A 23,350-nucleotide genomic window follows, 5' to 3' on the forward strand; every position below is an offset into this window, starting at 1 on the left:
GACAATAATGACATCTGCAACATGGTTAAGCTCAGGAGAGCAAACCTTCACTTCAAGGTACCTTCGTCTGCGTGTTCCAGATTGTTAAGGACCTTCTGCACCTACACCAGGGCCTCATCTGCGTGTTCCAGATTTTAGGACCCTTTGGTGCTCCAGGAGATCAGCATCCCACACAGCTTCATGTTCAAGACTGTTGAAACAGATTCTGGCTCCTCTCCCCACTGCATTGTCACCCAGCACAACCAGTGGAAGATGTCACCGTCATCGGACTCAACCAAGTGGAACGTAAATATCACTTAACCAAACCTCTTTCCAGAGACCTTGGCATTGTTGTATATTATCAGTATATAGTTTCCTAATTCCTATTAGATTTAATATAGCTGATGTTAGTTAATAACAAATAATCTCTTGTTTATTTGTTTGGTGCATAATAAGGACCTTATTATTTTCAGAGAAACAGTTTATCTTTCAATAAGATAACATAACTCCTCCATAGCCACACCCAACTTAATCACTTGTATTCTATGTATCTTATGCATCTTATTCCTTTTCCATTCATGGTATTCATTTAGTAGATGTGTTAGTTATTCTTGTTTATCTTTTTGTTAATAAAATTTATTTTATTACACTTGTGTCTTCCTTGTGCTGATAAGAGGCTCTACAAGTTAGCAATATCACCAATCTTTCAGATAAATCAGGTGACCACTTTACATTAATTCTAAATGAATGAAAGCCCCTGTTGGGAGTGTTCTCATACTGCCAAGGTAAAAGACCTTGACTGGTGCCCTGAACAAGGGAAAAAGGAGGAAGTGGTCGTCTGATGAACTCATAACCACACCTTAAGAGATGTGTGATCCAAAAATCACAACGTCAGCGGTGACGTTAGTACCAATCCCTATTTTACTTCACGTCCTTGGATGGACAAAGTAAAAATCATTACAAACACAAATTAAGATATTTTAGTTGAAATCCAATGACTCCGTGAGGCCTACATAGGGAGTAATGACACTTCCTCTGTCAAGATCCATAAAGGTACTAAAAACATATTTAAATCAGTTCATGTGAGTACAGTTGTTCAATATTAATATTATAAACCGATGAGAATATTTTTGGTGCGGCAAAAAAACAAAATAACGTCTTATTTAGTGATGACTGATTTCAAAACACTGCTTCAGGAAGCATCGTAGCATTATGAATCAGTGTATCGAATCATTAATCGGATCACGGTTCAAACCCGCCAAATGGCTGAAGTCACGTGACTTTGGCGCTCCGAACTGCAGATTCGACACACAGATTCACAATGCTCCGATGCTTTCTGAAGCAGTGTTTTGAAATCGGCCATCACTATATAAGTCGTTATTTTGTTTTTTTTTGGCGCACCAAAAATATTCTCGTCGCTTTGAAAAGTTCCTAAACGTAATTTAGGGAAGAGCGAGCCCATCTAATCTTCCAATCAACAGCCAGAGTATATAAGCAGCTGCTTACCTCTCTTCAGTCTCCGCTGTTCCAGCATCCCTCCACCTCCCCAAACTCCACCTTCAACTCAGGTACTCAGGTACCAACTCGGGGGGGGGGGGGGGGGGTTATTAGATTATATGGATTATATGGGCAAACAAACTTGTTAAATAATATTAATATTAAACCACTGTACTCACATGAACTGATTTAAATATGTTTTTAGTACCTTTATGGATCTTGACAGAGGAAATGTCATTGCTCCCTATTAAGGCCTCACGGAGCCATAGGATTTAAACTAAAATATCTTAATTTGTGTTCCGAAGATTAATGAAGGTCTTACAGGTGTGGAACGGCATGAGGGTAAGTAATAAATGACAGAATTTTCATTTTTGGGTGAACTAACCCTTTAAAACACGCTCTGATGCCAGAAGTGATCTCTCACACTCATTGACATATACATGCGAGAGATCACTTCCATCATCAGAGCGTGTTTTCAGACCTCACACACTGGATGCTCGAGGTTAAACCAGTTAGACATAGTAGTGTATTAGAGGTAAAAAATGAAATAAATACTGTTCGGTTTCTCACACAAACCGTTCGTTTAGTGTCTTAGGACATCAATGTGTCGTCACGAGCCACAGGGTTTAATTTGGATTGTCTGTGCATGTTTTTTTTTATGAAGTTCCCAATGTCACTCATTATACAACTGACAGACCACAACGGTTGGAGTTAAAAATCATCATTTGTGTTCTACTGAAGAAACAAAGTGGGGGTAAGCAGATAAACATCAAATTTTCTTTTTTGGGTGAACTATCCCTTTAAGAAATTAGATAACTTGCTTTCATACATAACTTTGAATGTAGGAGTACATTTCATGAATTCTCAGCACTTAAGACCAGCACTTGATATACGGGCCCTGATAAAAACATATCAATCCCAATACAAACACACATGAACCAACACCAAATACAGAGAGAAATGTAAATGTGTAAATACAGGAGGAGCTCTGACATCACTGCAGTTCAGAGAGATTCAGTGAAAGAGAAACTAACTTGATCAACAACAATATGGACACCTGAAACGAACAACCTCTAATCAACAGAAAATTTATTGAGCCGTTCAAAGAGTCTTGTGGACACATCTGATACTCACAGGTAAGAGATAGAAATATAAGAGAGATTGAGCTGAATAGGTTTCTAATGGAAGTAATCTGGTTTAGTAGAGTTTATGTCAGAATGGAATAAGTTGAAGACAACCAGGTGCTGTTTGCATAAACTGCTAAGACTACAAGTTAATCAAATGTTTTTCTTTAAGAATGTTTATAACTTTTTAAAAGTCAGTTACATATAAAAACATAGATTGGTCTAATTTGATAGCAAAAAGTAAGATTGATTACCCCAAACTAACAGCTAGTGGGTCATACTAGTTGTTAAGACACAGTTTTACCATGTTTATGCAACTGTTACTGGCCCCAAGGTTTAAGCATGTCAAATACTCAGTTGTTTCCTGCACTGAAATGGTATCAGAATCATATTAAAAGTAATTTGATTGGTTGTAAAGTTTGGTGTTTGTCGTTTTGTCACACAACCTAAACACTAAAAAGACAAAACCATGACAAACCTGCTGAACCTGCTCCAAAGTTGGGTGTGTCAGACACCTAATGAAGCATTAATAAACATTAATAAACAAAGTTTGACTGTCTGAATGCAGACCCTTGACAAGATGAAATCATTATTTTGTTTATTTTGTGGGAAGACATTTTTGTTAAAATTTAAGAAAGATATTAATATTGTTTGTTTGCATTTAATAAACAACAGCATCATTTTCAGGTTTTTATTAGTTCATTCACTGTTATGAAAGGAACTTTTCTCCTACAAATCCCATTTTACTTATAGTAAAAATAAATATTACTTGACCATACAAAATCTTGAATTTTTGTTTAATTTTTCCTTTAATATATATAGCGGTTCCTGCTTAATATTATTCTGTTGTTGTTTTCTTCTTTTTATTTGAAAAGGCATAAAGAGAAATGAACAATGGCAGACTCTCTCCCAGTGCTACCAAAAAGGCGAGAAAGGAGAGGGAGTATTGATGATCCTCCATGTGAGTCAATAACCCAATCAAATCTCTCTTATGTTTAACCTAATTGAAAGAAGCCGCCTGTTGTCTACTGTATCAGTGATTTTCAATTCTGGTCCTGCCCGGGACTCATCGCTCTGCACATTTTGTATGCAACTTTTATCTGACACTGATGAGTTCATGGAGCTCTTTCCTAATGAGCTGATGATTTGAATCAGGTGTGTTATATAAGGGAGACATACAAAATGTGCAGAGAGATGTGTCCCCTTCTCAGCACAACTGAAAATCACTGGTCTAGATTCTGCACATTCTCTCAACAAGCTTTAGATTTTACATTAGTGCATGTGATTTATCTTAATTTTCATTTCCAGGGATGTCACCCTTCAGCAGTCCACTGTCTGAGGATCTTCAGTGCTCTATATGTCTGGATGTGTTCACTGATCCAGTCAGCACTCCATGTGGACACAGCTTTTGCAAGACCTGTCTGAATAAGAGCTGGGACAACAGCCAGACCTGCAACTGTCCATATTGTAAAGAAACATTCGAGCACAGACCTGATCTCAAGATTAATATCACACTCAGAGAAGTTGTAGATCGCTATAAAAAGAAAAATCCTGAGAAAAAACCTGAAGTTCAGTGTGACGTCTGTGAGCAAATAAAGCTGGAAGCCCTGAAGTCGTGTCTGGTGTGTCAGAGCTCTTACTGTGAAACTCACCTGGAGCCTCATTTGAGAGTGGCAGGTTTAAAGAAACACAAACTGATCAATCCTGTGAGGAATCTGGAGGACTATATATGTCAGAAACATGTGAGACCTCTGGAGCTGTTCTGTAGAGATGATCAGACAATTGTGTGTCTGTCCTGCACTGACGGAGATCACAAGAACCACAACGCTGTTTCTATAGAAGAAGAAATTGACGAAAAGGTAGAAGTTAACAGTTTTAAAGGGCTCATATCATGAGGAATCACTTTTTATATTCATAAATTAATCAGTTATGAAAACACATTGTGTGTTGTTCTCTGTTTATAGACTAAACTGATAATAATGCAGAAAGAAGTGCAGCAGATGATCCAGGAGAGAAACAAGAAGATTCAAGATGTCAAACACTCATCTGAAGTCAGAAAAGTGAGTTCAAAATAATTAAATATTTATTGCATTTAATTTAGTTGGGGTCCTACAAGAGTTCTGGGGCTGCATTCACAAAATATCGTACTAAAAGTAGCTCCTAACTTGCAGATTTAGGAGAAACTCTTAAAATTAATGGGTGTGTCAATTTTAACAACTCCTACATTTTTGCTCTAAGAGTATTTCACAACATTTTAGCACTACAACTAGCTCCTAAATCTGTGAAAAAGGGGTAGTGAAAAGGACTCCTAAAACCAAATCACAAACGGTCCTAAAATGGTTTTTGCCAGTAATCCGCCTCAGTAATCCAGCCAAAGCCACTGTACACCATTGAGGCAACGGACGACAGAGCCTTGGGTGCTGAGCCTCTCCCTTTATAAATGCTAAACATTTTGATTTATAGATTTTAATCTCTAATTACATAACATAAAGGTTAATTTATGCAGGCAAAATGCATTGAATGATGGAGAATAAAACATTGTGGTCAAGTTGAAAATAATGTCCTATCGTCTGAGCTGATGTGCCTGAGCTGGCTTAACAACAACCTCATGCACTGACTTGTGCTAAACTGAACATCCAATCAGAGTTCCCCCTCTCACTGACGGCCCCGACAGATTCAACATGCTGGCAAACTGTCGCCGAGTTTCTAATGCCAGACAAAAGCTCACCGACCATTTGCTTGGTGTGTCCCAGCTTCAGACAGACATTCAGACTGTCTTTTAGGGTGCTTTCACACTTAGTTCGATTGCCTGGACCGAACCCGAGTTCGATTGCTCCCCCCTCCCCCTGCCCCCACTGGACTGTGTTCACATTATATTATTTGGGTCCGACCCGCGGTTCGTTTGCGTCATCAAACCAGCAGCTGTTTACTCCGTTGCTTAGTAACGACGGCGCAGGAGAAGGCGGCAAAATGCATAACGTTGCTCTCCTCACTTTCATATTTTTGTTTTTGAACCATTGGTTTTGTTCATAACGACACTTGCCTCTATCTGCCGCGACTGTAGTACGGAAGGTGAGCAGAAATAAGAAAGGCTACACTACAGCTCTCTGTTTGCAGCACGTCAGTCACGCTCGTTGGGAAAGTGAGTGAAACACACGCACAAACAAACATTTTTATCAAATAATACGGCATTAGCGGTTCACTTCCGCAATTTGGTACGTTTGCATTCATATCAGAAGCGAACCGTACTGGAGTTCACTTGAACCGCACCCCAGACCACCCTTTTTAAGCGGACTCGGGTACGGTTCGCGGGTGCGCACCCGAGTTCAGAAGACAGTGTTCACATCATCCAAACGTACCGAACTCTGACGTCAATCGATTCCGGGTGCACACCAAAAGTGCTAATGTGAAAGCACCCTTAGTGGTGGTGATTTTACAGTGACTCTTTCTGCAGGTTACATCGACAGACCAGTAGGTGGCGACAAGTGGCTGTCTTTATGAGTGTTTTTATTTTGATTTATTCAATCAAAGATTTGTTCAAAAACACTGATTCATTCAGGAATGAATCACCACTACAGTGTGTTGTGGTTTTGTTTTTAAACTCTTTTCAGTGATTTGAACAAACACTGACAATAATTCTAAAATGTGTTTACTTCGGTTGAGAGACTTTGAATCGCCTAAAGCACTTCAGGAAGAGCAGTAGTAAAACTGACTCTTCTCATAGCAAACACATTACTAATCATTAGTTGATTGTTCTGGTTGAACAGAAAAACACAGAGAAGGAGAAAGCAGTCCGTACTGAGCTCTTCAATGATCTTGCCCACTCCATTAAGAAATGTGAGACTGAATTGCTGGAGAGGACGGAGGAGCAGCAGAAAGAAGCAGAGAAACAGGAGAAAGAGTTTGTTGAATTCCTGGGTCAGGAGATCACTGAGCTAAAGATAGAAGAAACTGAGCTGGAGCAGGAGATCACTGAGCTACAGATGACAAACACTGAGCAGGAGCAGGTCTCACAGACTGAAGATCAGCGCCACCTCCTACAGGTCAGTTAACATCTCTCTGATCAATGATAATGCAGTATATGTCACCAGGCATAAAGCCTGACTTAGGGGCCATTCACACAAGAATGCGCCTTTGCATCTAAAAGCGTGAGACTCTGTGCAGCAGAGAACGCAAGCTCTCTTTATGTTGCCGTTAAATAAATCAGCTGCCATGCCAACTATCTATTGTAAACTAAAGCTTGCAATGCTTGCCCCGCCTCCGAGGTCTTCTGATTGGCTCAATGTTTTGGAAGTGCATTGATGAGCGGCGCTGTGTGTAAAAGTTGAAATTCTTTTAACTTGACACGCATCATAAAAACGCGGCACTAATGTGGAAGAAGCAGCAAAAGATGCGTGACGCGAGCGGTACGGCTATGCATGTCCGTCTAGCGCGTTTACATAAAAACAATGGAAAAGTAGCACATTGGAATGGAAAAAAAATGCGTACTGTGTGAATGGCCATATCCATTCATCCATCCACTCCACATTTAAAACTTTATTAACTATAATAACTAGCTTCCGACAGACGTCCGTATGCATCGATTTACGATGGAAGAGTAAACTCTGACCTAACGGAAGACATTACGACGAACACAGAAGCACAGAGGATAGAGCAAAACAAAACATCAGTCATGAATTAAGTCGAAAATTATAAGCTTTAAAGATAAATGTTAGAGGTTTTCAATATAAGGGAATAGGAGCTTAAGCTTGTTGCCCGCCCTCTTTGTTTGAACCGTGAGAAGCGTCAAAGCTTAAAGCAGAACTAAATAACTTTTTTTACCTTCATAAATAGTTTGATAAGTCCTTACAATGGTTAATTGACTTGTGGTGTGTTTGAGGCGTGCACTAACCCCCTCTGGCACGTCTATGCCAGAAAACAGCACTTGCAAGTTGAGCTGCGCCAACCTGACACAATCTCGCCTCGTGTTCACGTTCACACGAGAGTGACAAAATGCTTTATGGTAATTCAATATAGGCCTACACATAGCGACCTCACACACAGTATGTATATATTATGACTTTTTAAGACAATTTCGAAAATTACCCACCTCCATCAAGATTTTTTTTGTACTGTATTTGCAAAACTACTGCGCTGGTGAGTGTTGTAGTCGTTCATAGTCCAGAGCTGCGCTTGGAGTCCAGAGGGTATGCACGTGACGTCACCGTCGACCGTTACGACTGCGGTCACGGCCACTGAGTGGCAAAAGACTGAAGGAGTTCGCACACCGGATGCAAAGCTCAGCGCCTCGCCATGTCTTTAAAATTACTGGCACATGACGTTGCTGTAACGTTGCCAGTAAGTCATGGAATGACCATTATATATGTTGGCAAAATGTTATGCTAGCATAGCATATGTTTTTAATGATACTGAGCGCAAAACGTCTTGAATGCTTTTATTTTGTTTCGCTGTAGGCGATATGTTTTTATTTATAGTTTGGGTGTATTTCATTATTTTTATTTGGATTTTTGTTCATGTTCTGTGTGTTTTTCAAAATAAATGAATTGAATTCATTTTGAGCTCTGCATTCATTGTTCACAGCTGTTGGAATAGCCTTTAAATTAGTTTGGGCAAATGAGGACATAAATTAGGTTAAACTACTGCATGTCCGCCCATAGAAAAATAAATAAATATAAAAATTACCAACTGATTACCAACACACAACTATTGATAAACAACGTTGCCACGACGTCGCAGTTACTAACTGGCAACGTCACAAAGTTACGTTGTGGCAACGTATCCGGGAATTTCACTTTTCCGGTTGCCACAACGTAACTAGTTACGTCGCCACGACGAAAGTTTGGTCACCAAATGACGTTGCAGTTACGTAACAGTCACGTATTTTGGTTAGCTGGGTAATCACAGGCAGATTTGCTTTATGTGTCTCCCCGCCGTCGAAATCAGGCACATATAAATGTCAGGAAACACGACTCCTGGCTGCATGTCAATATCCATGGATTAGGTTTATTTGACAAGTTGTAAGGAACACATTCAATTCCAACCTTTAGTGTAATTCGTTAGTTTTACTCGCGTTTTCGCTGTTTCCCCTGTTAAATCCAGTCACACAGCAGTTCTTTTGCCACTCAGTCCAGCTGAGGGAGTGCGTTTTTGGCGGGAAAGTGACGTCGATGCATACCCTCTATTTACGACAGTGTGATTCACTCAAGGAACCTGTAGGGGGAGCTTCGCAAATCTTACTGAGTTCTGCTTTAAGCTACTCTTAAATCCCACATCATACACTCGTCACGGGTTACTCTTGCGGCACAAATCGTCTTGCGTAGTATGTGTTTGGTTCTCTGTCGGAAGCTAGTAGTTGATAAAGTTTTAAACATAGATTTTTTTCTTACTCAAATCTTTTATAATGGATGGATAAATGCATTTTTTTGGGGGTTCAAATTTTGGGCTGCCATTCACTGCCATTATAAAGCTTGGATAAGCCAGGACATTTTTAATATAACTCTGATTGAATTTGTCTGAAAGAAGAATGTCATAGACACCTATATGGCTTGAGGGTGAGTAAATCATGGAGTAATTTTGCATTTTTGGGTGATCTCTTTAATGACCTTATTATTATAAGGATCTTATTATTATAAGATCCATGTATGTTTCCCTTATGTGCTAACAGTGATGTAAAGAGCAAAAATAAATCCTGCTGCGTTGTTTGAAACCACACTGACGTCTCTAACCTGATTGTTGTTGGAACACTTTTGGAAGAATATTGCGAGGTACTGTTTCATTTTTGATGCTGCAAAGAAACAAGCTATTCTGCTTAGTTCAGTTGGAAATCAGACATATAGTCTGAGAAATTTGCTTAGCCCCAACCAACCAGGTGATAAAAGATTCAGCGAGTTAGTGTAATTGTTGAAAATCCACTACAACCCCAAACTGAGTGAGATTGTGCAGCATTTTAAGTTTAATTCTTAGAACAGACCATCAAATGAGACTGTGGTGTCATTCATGAAATCACACAACATTGCAATTACTGAGACAAGCTAAACAAAATGCTCCGTGACAGACTTGTGTGTGGAAATAAAGACGTGCTGGATTTGCAATATCAAAACAAGGCATCCGCGGACGTGCACGCTAAACAGTCAATGCAGATGGTGCTCAAGTTCGAAGAAAGGAACAAGTGGATGCATAAACAGCCACGCACTAACTTCTACAGGTGCGGTGGAGATCACAAACAGCATGAGTGCTGTTTTCTGCAAGAACAGTGCAGAAAATGTGCAGAGTTTGATTGCCCTCCACCAAGTCTAAGCCTAAGGGCATGGGGGGAATACAAGCAACAGTCTGGCACAGATAAACATAGATAAGCTCATCTCATCAGTGACATAGCGAAAACCACTGCCAGTGACAGGCAAGAAGTCTTCACTATGTATAGTGTGGTAGAAAGTTTCTACAATCACAATGTTTTTAAAAGTGAATGACACAGAGGTAACTTTCGAATTGGACACAGGCTGCAGTGTCACTATTATGTCTAATGCAGAATATGCCAAGTTATGGAGGGTAGGCAAAGTCCCTGAGTTGAAAAATTGTTCTCTTAACCTGAAAATCTACATGAAGGAGTCAGTAAAGACACTGGGGGCAACAGATGTGATTGTGCAGCATTGTAATCAGGTTAGAGAGCTGCCTGTGGTGATCGTGTCCACTGAAGGACCAAATCTTCTGGGACAGAGATGAATTAAAGAGCTAGATATGCTGGAGTTCTGTGAATCAAGTAAACACAGAAACTATGACACTTCAGGAGGTGTTGACCAGACATGAAGCTGTGTTGAAAGAGAGCTTAGGAACATAGACAGGTCCCCCAGCTAAAGGTTGTAGTGCTATGTAGTGCACAAAATACCCCATAGTTTTTTTTATTATACAATGTTTTAACTGCCTATTTTGGGGTGTAATTAAAAATGCGCAGAATCAGTGCATGTCCCCTTTAAATGCTTGAGCTCTCCGCCCCCAAGCTCGCAACTCTATAATACATTGCATAAACAAAGTTCACACAGCTAATATAACCCTCAAAATGGATCTTTAAAAAGTGTGCGTGATGCAGCATATCAGATCATGTAAGTATAGTATTTATTTAGCAATTTTTTTTTTCTTTTGCGGGGGGAAGAATGTAGTAGTAATTTGGAAATGTGATGTTCCAAAGGAATTATTTTTGTTTTGATTTAAGAGTAAACCAACAAAATGGTAATTTAATGTTCCTATGCTCATGGGTGAACATACAAAAAGAGGTCCTGCGTGACTAATGTAAATTTACCTGCTTGTGTGGATTGTGTGCAGTTTTCACTGCAACAGATGAGGTCATTTGGAAATACATGTTCGGTTTTAATACTATTTTAAGGTAGGGTAGAATTAAATGAACGGCAAGACTACGTTTTTTTCACGTACCCCCTTCTGTCACCTCATGTACCACAACGATTGTCGACTATAAACGGCTCTAAAGTGCGAACAGTCATGGTGCAGTGAAAGTACAGTATGAACAAGCTTAATACTCCCCATGCTGAAGGATTTCTCCTCTCTCCTGCAGCAGATTTACTCATCCCTGCGAAGCTCTAGAAACATCAGGAAGTGTCCTGAGATCTGTGTGAAGACTGATGAGAGTCTGGGGACTCCGCAGACAGTTCTGACTCAACTGAAGGACACTCTAGATGAGAAACTCACTCCAACTGGTACGTCAATACATACATTGATCAGAAAAAAATATATGATGCACATTTCATTAAATGTAACCTTAAAGGGGTCATGGCACAATTAATTAAATTCTTAAAAAATGTTGACATTGTACTTGTAAGATGTACTATAAAAAATTACTGTAAATTTCCGACCTGGAAAAAAAAAAAAAATTCACTGCAAAAATACCATTTGCTGAAATCAATCTGCCAAAATAACTCATTTTCCACTTCCATTCATTTATGATGTCACACTGCGAGAAATATTTGCATTTGACCACATCCATAGGTTATTATTTGATAAATATTATTATTATTATTATTATTAAGAATAATAATGATGATGATAATAATAATAATAAAGGAATTAAATGATTAAAAAGGGATTTAAGGGAATTCATTCATTTACATTATGAATTACATGAATCATAATCGCATATTTTCAGTTCAAAATGGCGAAATTTCATAAAAAGATTGCATCACTAAATAGTCTTATTACTTTTGGTCGCTGAACATTTTAAAAAACAGTTGTCTAATACTTGCATCTACTTGTATCTTTCCACAAACTCTCATTGCCTTCTTTGATTTGATTGGCCATCTCGAACATTTTGACATTGAGCGCTGAGGTAGAGCATCCTAAAATTTTATCAGCCTAAAAATGTAACTTTTAAAACTTTTTGTCATCCTAACAACAAACGGCTTTATTCATTCTACACTAAATGAGATAAGACAAATGAAAGAGTAAAAGAGTGTTAATTTTGAAGCATCAGTTTAAACGGCTCATTTGCGTCTCTGTAGAGACTTCAGAAGGATCTCAGCATCAGGAACAAGTGGATGGTTTATTTTTAATGGCACTGGAGAATTATATATTTGTTCAGAGAATTTGACAGCAGATAGTTTTGCAAACAAGGCACAGCTTAATGGAAACTTTTGTTAAAAGATGAAGCAGCCAATTGTATTAGATCTGACAGCAATGGCATTGCAAACCGTATAAGTAAACAATCTCATAATGCTTTGTCTGTAAATGTCTAATTTATATGGATAACATTTTCAAAACATTTACACACATGCAATAATAGCAAGGGGGCCTTGATACATCTTACTTTGCAATGGCGTTAGCCAATCATAAAGGAGTTAAAGGAGACGTCAAAAAACAAACAAACAAACAAAAAACTTTACTAACATTATAAGTGAACATAAACGACCATATTAAAATGAATAAAGCCATGATATGACCCATTTAAAGCTTGTCTGTGATTCCATAAATTAAACATGTCAAAGATCTGATGATGTTTTATTGTCATGTGTCTCTACAGGTCTGAAGAGGATGGAGCAGTATGCAGGTACAGTGTGTGTCTGAACTACACTAGATTACATTCATATACTCACAGCTTCATTACTGACCTACAGGATGATTAAACACTGATTATATATTAAAAACATCATCTCAAAATATCATAAGGTGTCCATTTTGAAAATATCTGGGACCAAATTATCTACACTCGCTAGGTCACTCCAGACTACCAGCCTGGTCTCACTGTTAATACGTATTAATACGTAACTTTCAAAGACACAAAACATACATTTTTGTATGTTTGGATAGATGCTGAAAGGTAAAATATATGGACGTATTGGCAGCATTTAAATGTAGCATTATTACATTTTCCAGTGAAAAAAATGTAAAATATTCACTAATCTTTAATTTTGTAAAGATATCTGTATAATTTCCCTTTTACCAGGATCCCCTTTTAAGATTTAAGATCCCCTAACCATACCCCCAAACCTAAACCTACCCATTTTATACAGAATATTAAAATAATAAAACATAATGGACAGAAATGTGTAGGAAAATGACCATTTTAGTAACAATACTGCATTAAAATTATATTTTGACTGGCTTATCCTACTTCTATCCCTAAACCCATAATAAACAGCAACATCACAAACCGTATAAGTAAACAATCTCATAATGCTTTGTCTTTAAAAATCTTTTATATGGATAATATTTTCAAAACACTTCACATGCAATAATAGCAAGGGGGTCTTGATACATTTTATTTTGCCAGTCATAACCGTGGTCATTTACTGACAAGCCTTAAAGGAGACGTCAAAAAACTTAACTAACATTATGTGAACCTTAAGGAATATATTAAAATGAATAAAGCCATGACATGACTAATTTAGAGCCTGTCTTGTTTTGTCTTGTCTTGTTATTCCACAAATAAAACATGTCAGAGATCTAATGTTGTTTTGTCATGTGTCTCTACAGATCTGAAGAGGATGCAGCAGTATGCAGGTGCGTTAATACTGATTATATATTGAAAAACATCATCACAAAATATCAAAACGTGTCCATTTTGACAATCGCTGGGACCATATTATCTACACTTGTTGTTAAATAGGTCACTCCAGACTACCAGCCTGATCTCACTGTTGGTATTAAAGTTGCCCTAGAATGTCAATTTCACAAGATGTAATATAAGTCTAAGGTGTCCCCAGATTGTGTCTGTGAAGTTGCAGTACAAAATACCCCATAGATTTTTTTATTATACCATGTTTTAACTGCCTGTTTTGGGATGGGAGGAAAAATGCTCTGATTTAGTGTGTGTACACTTTTAAGCTCGTGCTCCCCGCCTCCAAGCTCGCAACCCCATTAAACATTGCATAAATATTACAGAAGTTCACATTATAACTCTCAAAATAGATCTTTACAAACTGTTTGTGATGCAACATATCAAATCACATAAGTATGGCATGTATTTTGTGGATGTTTGTTAAAATTCGGTTCTGAATGAGTTTGGCTAAAGCTACACACAGTTGGAGAGACTCCCATAAGAATGAAGTTTCTTTATGAATTATACAGACTGCAAGTGTTTATGGGTTAAAAATGAAAATAACAACATGGCTCTGATCTCTGTGAATACATAAACCACATTTAACAGTACATTATCAACATGCCAATGAAACAGAAAGACAATTTACAAATATCACTAAATATATCATGATATCATGCATCATGAACAGCTATTATCGATCCATCTGCCATTTTTCGCTATTGTCCTTGCTTGCTTCACAATACCTGCAGAACGTCTGATGATTCAGCTGTGCAGCTCCAGACGTTAATATTGCCTTGTCTAATGCCTTGAACATGAGCTGGTATATGCAAAAGTTGGGGGCATACATATCAATGATCCCGACTGTTACGTCACAGTTGGTGTTATGTTGGGATTCGCCTGTTTTTCAGTGGTCTCTTGCATGAACAAAATGTGCATAAAAAGGAGGAAACAATGTTGTTTGAGACTCACTGTATGTCATTTCCATGTACAGAACTCTATTTTTTTCAATTATGCCAAAGTAAATACAGGTTTTCATTCTAGGGCACCTTTAATACGTAACGTACAATTTTTTACTTTTGTTGTTTTATATATATATATATATATATATATATATATATATATATATATATATATATATATATATATATATATATATATATAAATATTTAGGCTACTTTTTTTTTGTCTTTTTTCTCACTATGAATATAGCCATGGTAGCTGGCATGGTTTAATTATAAACAATCAATCATCACAAAATATCTGTATTGTGAAGTTATGATTCTTATTCTCTGTTTTCTCAGTGGATGTTACTCTGGATCCTGATACAGCTCATCCTAAACTCATCCTGTCTGATGATAGAAAACAAGTGAGACATGGAGACAAAAGACAGAAACTCCCAGACAAACAAGAGAGATTTGATTACTGTCCAAGTGTCCTGGGGAAGGAGGGATTCTCCTCTACGAGATTTTATTTTGAAGTGCAGGTGAAGGGAAAGACTGACTGGAGTTTAGGAGTGGCCAGAGAATCCATTGACAGGAAGGGAAAGATCACACTGGCTCCCAGTGATGGATACTGGACTGTGATTCTGAGGAATGGGGATGAATACAAAGCCTGTGCTGGTCCCTCTGTCTCTCTGTCTCTGAGCGTGAAGCCGCGGCGGGTCGGTGTGTTTGTGGATTATGAGGAGGGTCTGGTCTCCTTTTATGATGTGGAGTCCAGCTCTCATATCTACTCTTACACTGGTCAGACTTTCACTGACAATCTCTATCCATATTTTAGCCCATTCACCAATAATGGAGGTCAGAACTCAAGCCCATTGATCATCACACCTGTCAGTTATAATGGATGAATTTACATCGCTAATATGAAATACTAGATGAAAATGAGTTCATGTGTTCACAGAGATCTTAGCCCCTAATGGCGAACTATTGAAATTTCGAAACAGTTATGATGTAACGAAGCCTTGTTTACTGAAATCACTTGACTTTCACAGTTTGATATGCGCTTCAAATCACTGGTTCAAAACAAATGATTCACTAAGGTTTCAAAGCTTCACAAAGCATGTTTTGAAAGTGCTGAATGTAATAGTTGGGACTCTGTTGTTAACCTCTAATATTATAGTAATGTACCCTGTATAATTTACAGCATTATTTGGGAGAGTTTTTTTTCCTTAAAAAAAAAACTATTGGTATCAACAGATATCATTTAGAATAATTGTATCAGCTGAGAAATTTAGTATTGGTCCATCTCTAATTTAATGTGTACACTGTAAAAAAAATAATAATGTAATGTTAACTGTAAAATATTGGGGTGTCAAGAGATTGCAATTTTTAGTATGAGTTACATGATGTGGTCGATTTATCTAATTAATCGCAATTTAATCGCACATCAAATTTGTCTGAGAAATTACACCCAAAAGATAATTTGAAGTCATCATTGTAAAGCATCAAATAGACACTACAAAAAGTAGCTTCAGAAATAAATATTTATGCTAAGTCAATTCAACAGAGAAATTTTTATGCTTGAACTTTTTGACCATAAGGTTGATGACTCAATTTTTGGGTGAACTATACCTTTAATTTTTTTTATCAAAATGGACATTTGAAATTACTCTTTTCAGAGTAGTAAAGTTCAGCGAGAGCGAATAGAGAGCAGACGGCTCTGTGCTTTTGAATCACTCTAACTGTACTTTGATGTCATACACTGATCGGTCTGTCTGTGTAGTGTCGCTTCAGGTCCAACAATGTCTTATGAATGGTCTGCTAAATCATTGATTTCACTCGGTTCGTTCAGAATGCGGATTCAGAAATGAAACTGCTGTGTATTGCACGGAGACGGAACAGTTCTGCTTTATCTTTACATTTTCATTGGCAAAATTGAACAAAATAGACAATATTATGTCTGAAATAATTTTTATTTTTATAATTTTCATTTTGTATAAAATCAGTATTGCATATGCACTCGTTATATATAGGATATGAGACAAAAACAGCACTCGTGTAATATTGCACTCCGTTATCGTGTGATATTCCTTAACTCGTATGATATGAATATGCACTTTTGCTCCCATATCTTTAATCTATGCAATTTCTGTATTATAGGCTTCATCAAGCAGTGAGTTGTTGCCCTGCATCATATTTATTATCAGTCAACTGTATAAAATGGCAGATGAACATCGCTGTGGGGCGGGGCAACTGCAGCGTTAAATATTTTAAGGCGTTATTATAATTAATATATAATTAACATGTTAAATCGACAGCCCTATATATATATATATATATATATATATATATATATATATATAAATAGGTTAACATTAAGTTACTGTACTATACAGGGAAAAACTAAAAAGATCTGTAAAAGATCTAACCAAACATTTCATGTAATTTTTACAGTAATATACTGTTAAATGTACAGTTTTCAGAAGTAAAACAGGCAAATCAATCTATGATATGCAGTGAAAAACTGTAAATTTTTGTTATGCTTTATGCACATTTTGGTTTTATGTTACATCAATGTTGTTTAATCAATGTTTATTGCATTATTCTAGTGTCATTTGTGTTACTATGATGGTGTTTGTGTTCACATGAATGTCTCTGTGCACCTTCTGCATACTTGTATAAGCTTGTGGAAAAGCTGCTTGTAATGAACTTCTTGATGATTCTTTATGCGGCTTCTTTTGCCACCTGCATTATTGTGGTTGTCAGTAAATGTGAATGATACAAAATATTTTTGTAGCAGTGTGCATGTTGGATTTACCGGTTTAAATTTCAGTTTTCTTGTTTTTTTAAATTAGTTTTATACTGTAAAATGTACATGTTCTAAATACAGTTGCAAGAAAAAGTATGTGAACCACTTGCAGAATCTGTGAAAATGTGAATAATTTTAATAAAATAAGAGGGATCCTACAAAATGCATGTTATTTTTAATTTAGTACTGTCCTAAGATATTTTACATCAAAGATGTTTACATTTAGATTACAAGACAAAAAACAAAAGCAACAACAACAAAAAATAGCTTAATTTATTAAAATGGTCCCATTCATAAGTATGTGAAACATTGGTTCTGAGCAGTTAAACTGAGCTCTGTTCTTCAGAAAAATCCTCCAGCTCCTGCAGATTCTTCAGTTTTCAAACATTTTTTGCATATTTGAACCCTTTCCAGCAGTGACTGAATGATTTTGAGGTCTGTCTTTTCACACTGAGGACAATTGAAGGACTCAAACTCAACTATTCACGAGTTCACACTTACAAATAATCAGATAGAAAATAGTATGCGTAGTAGTATGCGTATTTGGCGTGCTGTCCAAGGAGAGGGCTCCGAGCTCGGTATTTTGGCCCGAACCCAGATTACTCCCCCCATTCTGGTTAGTATTCTGGAAAGTAACCAGTGCAGGTGTGAGGAGACGGGGTGGTGGAGGGATGCTGTCAAACTGTCGAGGAATATGGGTGAGTCGACCGTGTCTAATATATATGCTTTCACTCATGCTGATTGGGTAGATATGTTGATTACTGATTGCTGACAGCTGGCCGAGATGACGTGATGATTAGTCAGATTATTTGAACGTTGCTCCTCCCGAATTTTGTTAATAAAACATCATTTCACGAGTTCACACTTACAAATAATCAGATAGAAAATAGTATGCGTAGTAGTATGCGTATTTGGCGTGCTGTCCGAGGAGAGGGCTCCGAGCTCTGTATTTTGGCCCGAACCCAGATTACTCCCCCAAAAATTGCAAACCAATGCAGGACAGCAGCCGGAACATTACTGATGACCCCCAAAATTGCCTTGCTTAGGCTGAATGTGCTGCTAGGAGGGTTAGTAAAGGACCGGTAGAGTTATCGTCATATGGATGAAGACATTGGACAGCGTTGAGCTCCTGCGGGAGCCGAGGCGACATTACTGCTGCGGCAGTGGAGGAATTAGCCAGAACTGAGCTCCTGCGGGAGCCGAGGCGACATCACTGCTGCGGCAGTGGAGAAATTGGCCTGAAGAACTGAGCTCCTGCGGGAGCCGAGGTGACATCACTGCTGCGGCAGTGGAGGAATTAGCCAGAACTGAGCTCCTGCGGGAGCCGAGGTGACATCACTGCTGCGGCAGTGGGGGAAATAGCCAGAAGAACTGAGCTCCTGCGGGAGCCGAGGCGACATCACTGCTGCGGCAGTGGAGAAATTGGCCTGAAGAACTGAGCTCCTGCGGGAGCCGAGGTGACGACACTGCTGCGGCAGTGGTGGAATTGGCCTGAAGAACTGAGCTCCTGCGGGAGCCGAGGCGACATCACTGCTGCGGCAGTGGAGAGAACAGCCAGAGGAACTGAGCTCCTGCGGGAGCCGAGGCGACATCACTGCAGCGGCAGTGGAGAGAACAGCCAGAGGCACTGAGCTCCTGCGGGAGCTGAGGCGACATCACTGCTGCTGCAGTGGAGAGAAAAGCCAGAATAACTGAGCTCCTGCGGGAGCCAAGGTGACATCACTGCTGCGGCAATGATAGAAAATTTTCGTTATATTGGAATGATGGTATTGGTTGGGTTGGATATGGTGGCTTGCAGGTATGTGTGAGAGAACGAGCTGGAGCTGAAACTAACCGATAGGTGTTCGTTGGGCTTCTTTAATATGGAAGCGATTAGATCGGATGTAGTTCTTAAGCTTCCAGTGACCAAATGTTTGAATCTGATGCTGGGAGTGGCCTTTTTGGGTGGCTGTAGTTGCTGCTCCTATGCAGAATGGATTGTAGGGTTCTAGGGGAGGCAGCTTGAAGAATGAAGTTGAGAGAGGTGTCAAGGAGAGTTTTTTGCGGGTGGTTTATGGAAATATCAGCTCAGAATAAGGTACCGGGGTTGAGAATGGGTCCACCTCTGGTGACAACAGCTTGAATTTCTAAGAGGATCTGATGTTGTTGGCAACATGGTTTGGTTCCAGGGCTGTAGCATTTGGTGGGATGGGCATCAGTGTAGTAGACAGGGTGAACTGCGTTTGCTTGTGGGACAGAGCAAGGAGGAAGAAAGGCCGGGACCGAGGCCGTTAGCGGAGGCAGCCTCACGCTCGGTCGGCCCCTGGAGCCAGGGGAGGGATGAGGAGGTTAGAAAAGAGGGAAACTGAGAAAGGGAAATTGCGGCATCTGGGCCTGCACCGTTAGCGGAGGCAGCTTCACGCTCGGGTTTGCCCCTGGAGCCTGGGAAGGAACAGGGTGGTTAGAAAAGGAAGGAAGGGAAAGTAGGACGTCTAGGCCTGTGCCGATAGCGGAGGCAGCCTCACGCTCGGTCGGCCCCTGGAGCCAGGGGAGGGATGAGGAGGTTATAAAAGAGGGAAACTGAGAAAGGGAAATTGCGGCATCTGGGCCTGCACCGTTAGCGGAGGCAGCTTCACGCTCGGGTTTGCCCCTGGAGCCTGGGAAGGAACAGGGTGGTTCGAAAAGGAAGGAAGGGAAAGTAGGACGTCTAGGCCTGTGCCGATAGCGGAGGCAGCCTCACGCTAGGGTCCGTAGTTGAACTGTAGACCAAAGATAAAAGAGGTAGGGTGAAAGATGGCGGGATGAAATGGTTGAGACAGCTGAGCTTGCTTCACTAGTAGAGGCATCCTCATGTTTGGAGTGAAGGCGTTCACCAAGAGGGGCAGGCATCTTTGGATGGAGTGCGGCGCCGGTGAAAGCCGCAATGTGTGGCTAAGCAGAGGGAGGAAAGTAGGGAATCTGGGGCACGGTCCAGGCTTGCTGCTGCTGCGGCCTGACGCTTGTTTCTAGCACATGAATTGAAGATACAAGAGTGAGGAGATGTAAGATGAAAGAGTGGCCTTGTGGAATTACTCACATCATGAGGTTTAAGTAGCTGATCGAAGATAGTAATTCCTGTTTAGAACAGTTTGGACTGTTTAGGAAGGTGGAAGTGAACAAATATCCTATTGATTCCTTATGCCGTGAGGCCTGGATATTAGCTGTATTCTAGTTAAGGCCCAGAAATTCAATGGACGTGGCTGGACACATCGTTTTATCTGGGGTGATTGGAAACCTGAGCTCAGTGAAACTGTGCAGGGAAGAGAGATAAGTTATTAAATTTTGTACATATTCTTATTTTCTCGAAAAAGGCCTGAAATCCTTTAAACCTGCATATTCACCTCTGACACAATGGTTTGATACTGTAAAAGACAGTACTGTTGAACTGTCATTGTTTGATGTTGAAAGATCATCAAACAGCAAAGTACAATATGATTTAGATGATCCTTTGTTCTTTAACTGTTGCTGGTCTGTCACAAGCACATTTATTTAGTAAAGATCAAAAGGGAATCATTTGTAAAAGACAGAGCTTTGCATAATAAGAATGTGCACCTTGAATTTATTTTAATTGTGTTCAACAATCACTAAAATTTTACCATGAACACACTGCTTGTATAACATTGTTCATTTATATTTATTTATGTTGGTTTCTTTTCTATCCAGACCTGGAAATTACTCAAATTCCATACTTCCAAACTGCAACGTAATAGTTTATTCATTAGTTATCTGTCTGGTTTGTTAAGTTACTTACAAATTATGCTCGTTATAAAACAGATACAGATGAAAAGGGAACGGTAAGATTTATTTAAATGCATCAAAATAATGATTTGAAAATAATTTTTCCTACCAGTCTCTGCGTCTCCAATATTGAAGCAGTGGTTATACTTAAACAGAAATACATATTATGACTAAGTTTCTAAGCGATTTTGTTGATAAATCGCTGGACAGCGAGGACAATAAGTTCAGAGTTTCAATGATTCTGTATGCATGTAATATTAACGTCATACGTGCATCAGCTGATTGCGTGTTTAAACCACAATCGTGGTTGCGGCGCGGCTTTGCTGAAAGGCCTGCTGCGGCGGCCTGATGCTGGAGGAAGGCCCGTTTCTTCACGGGAAGAGGCGAAATTGCCCGAGACTCGAGCTTGGTGCTCGACTGCCTTGTTGTCCATTTCTTTATGGCAGGAAAGATAGACTGGGCAGAACTAGGAAAATACACGGAAGGAAATCACGGATGTTTCGACCGCAGTGACGAAAGTCGGCCTCGGCGTCTTGGCATGCGGGGACCGTTTTGTTTGGGCTGAAGTGCCCCCGAGATGAATCGGCGGCGGTGTAATTGCTCCTAGTAAGGCCAGAGGATTGTGGCAAAGATACCTTGTGGACGAAAGATTCTTCATCGGACACACAGAGATTAATTTCGGACACGGTGGGAACTTAGGGCGGGTCAGATGCTGTCAAACTGTCGAGGAATATGGGTGAGTCGACCGTGTCTAATATATATGCTTTCACTCATGCTGATTGGGTAGATATGTTGATTACTGATTGCTGACAGCTGGCCGAGATGACGTGATGATTAGTCAGATTATTTGAACGTTGCTCCTCCCAAATTTTGTTAATAAAACATCATTTAAAAAAGGTTCAAACATTCACTGATGCTCCAGAAGGAAACACGACGCATTAAGAGCCGGGGAGTGAAAACTTTTGAATTTGAATATCAAGGTAAATTGTACTTGTACTTTTTCTTCCGGGAAACATGCAAGTATCTTCTGTTGCTCCCGAAGGGCAGTACTAAATGTAAAACAATGATATTTAAACAAAATAAGAAATATTGTGACATCTTCATCCTGTTCCAAACTTTTTGCCTTGTAATCTTAACCACTAGAGGTCCCCAGAGGACTCTAATAACGAATCTTGTGCCTTTAGTAATCAGTGCTATTGTTTTCACATGCGTCTTGTCCTGTGCTATATAAGCTGGTCCGTTTCTCTGTATTTTCCTTGGTTATTGATGTTCCTAAGCCTGTTACTGCCAGAGTGTCTGACTAGTGGGTTTTACACCTTCCTGTGGCTCATTGGCGGAAAACAAGGATTTAGTGCCAGTGACCCAAATTCGAGTCCCAGTGCTGACATATTTCTTTTAAGGACAATCTACTTTCAATGTCTTTTCTCATGACACTTATTGCAAGTCTTGCTCGGGTCAATTTTCAGTTAAATGCTGTATGTATATGCTTTGCTATATCATACATATTTTAAAACTACAGATTACTTTATTATAATCTTTACAATCATCAACCGACAATGAAGAAAAAGACCCGTGTTACGCAGGAACTGAGCACAGCGACGGACCTCACTCTAAGGGCGACGGAAGTCATTGTGCGGCGCGAGTGATGTCAATGTTAGTGGTCCATGAACACCATCTCTGGCTAAACCTTGCAGACAAAACTCAGTTCCTCAACGCTCCTATGTCCCAGGCCGGCCTTTTCAGCAATGCAGTCAAAAACTTTGCTCTGCAGTTTTCAGCCGCACAGAGAACGCACAGCCACTCAGGCAATCATTGTTCCAATGAGAGAACGTGGCATTCGCATTCTCAACTACCTCAAAGACTGGCTCATTCTGGCCCAGTCACAAGATCACTTGTCTGTGTGTCAATACAGGGACATGACGTGAGCAACAGCCTGTTGGGTCTTCGGGTCAACTAGGACAAGGGCAAATTCTCCCCTGTGCAGAGGATCTCTTATCTCGGTATGGAGATGGACTCGTCAGCCCTGCTGAAAATATTTCATAGACTCTTGGGGCATATGGCATCCGCAGTAATGGCACTGGGTTTGAGGATATGAGGGCCTTTCAGCACTGGCTTCACTGCCGATTCCCGACATGGGCGTGGTAGATCAGCACATACCGGGTATCCATCATCCCGCACTTTCACCAAACCTTCCACCTGTGGT

General features: G+C 39.6%; 1 protein-coding gene across 2 annotated transcripts; it reads left to right on the top strand.

Annotated features, from left to right (window-relative positions):
- Nucleotides 1–2,494: 2,494 nt before the first annotated feature.
- LOC125263516 (E3 ubiquitin-protein ligase TRIM39-like) lies at nucleotides 2,495–16,893 on the top strand. 2 transcript variants are annotated; one of them, XM_048182514.1, is made up of 9 exons: nucleotides 2,495–2,612; nucleotides 3,476–3,561; nucleotides 3,909–4,459; nucleotides 4,565–4,660; nucleotides 6,368–6,643; nucleotides 11,164–11,305; nucleotides 12,622–12,648; nucleotides 13,575–13,601; nucleotides 14,943–16,893. In XM_048182514.1, exons 2-9 carry the CDS (start codon nucleotides 3,495–3,497, stop codon nucleotides 15,488–15,490), a joined length of 1,734 nt encoding a protein of 577 aa, XP_048038471.1. In that variant the 5' UTR covers nucleotides 2,495–2,612; nucleotides 3,476–3,494; the 3' UTR covers nucleotides 15,491–16,893. The 2 variants fall into 2 exon arrangements, with proteins under 2 accessions (XP_048038471.1, XP_048038472.1); XM_048182515.1 differs by having other exon boundaries at nucleotides 11,167–11,305.
- Nucleotides 16,894–23,350: the final 6,457 nt, after the last annotated feature.

The sequence above is a fragment of the Megalobrama amblycephala genome, linkage group LG2 (assembly GCF_018812025.1).
Source record: "Megalobrama amblycephala isolate DHTTF-2021 linkage group LG2, ASM1881202v1, whole genome shotgun sequence".
Classification (NCBI taxonomy): Eukaryota; Metazoa; Chordata; class Actinopteri; order Cypriniformes; family Xenocyprididae; genus Megalobrama; species Megalobrama amblycephala.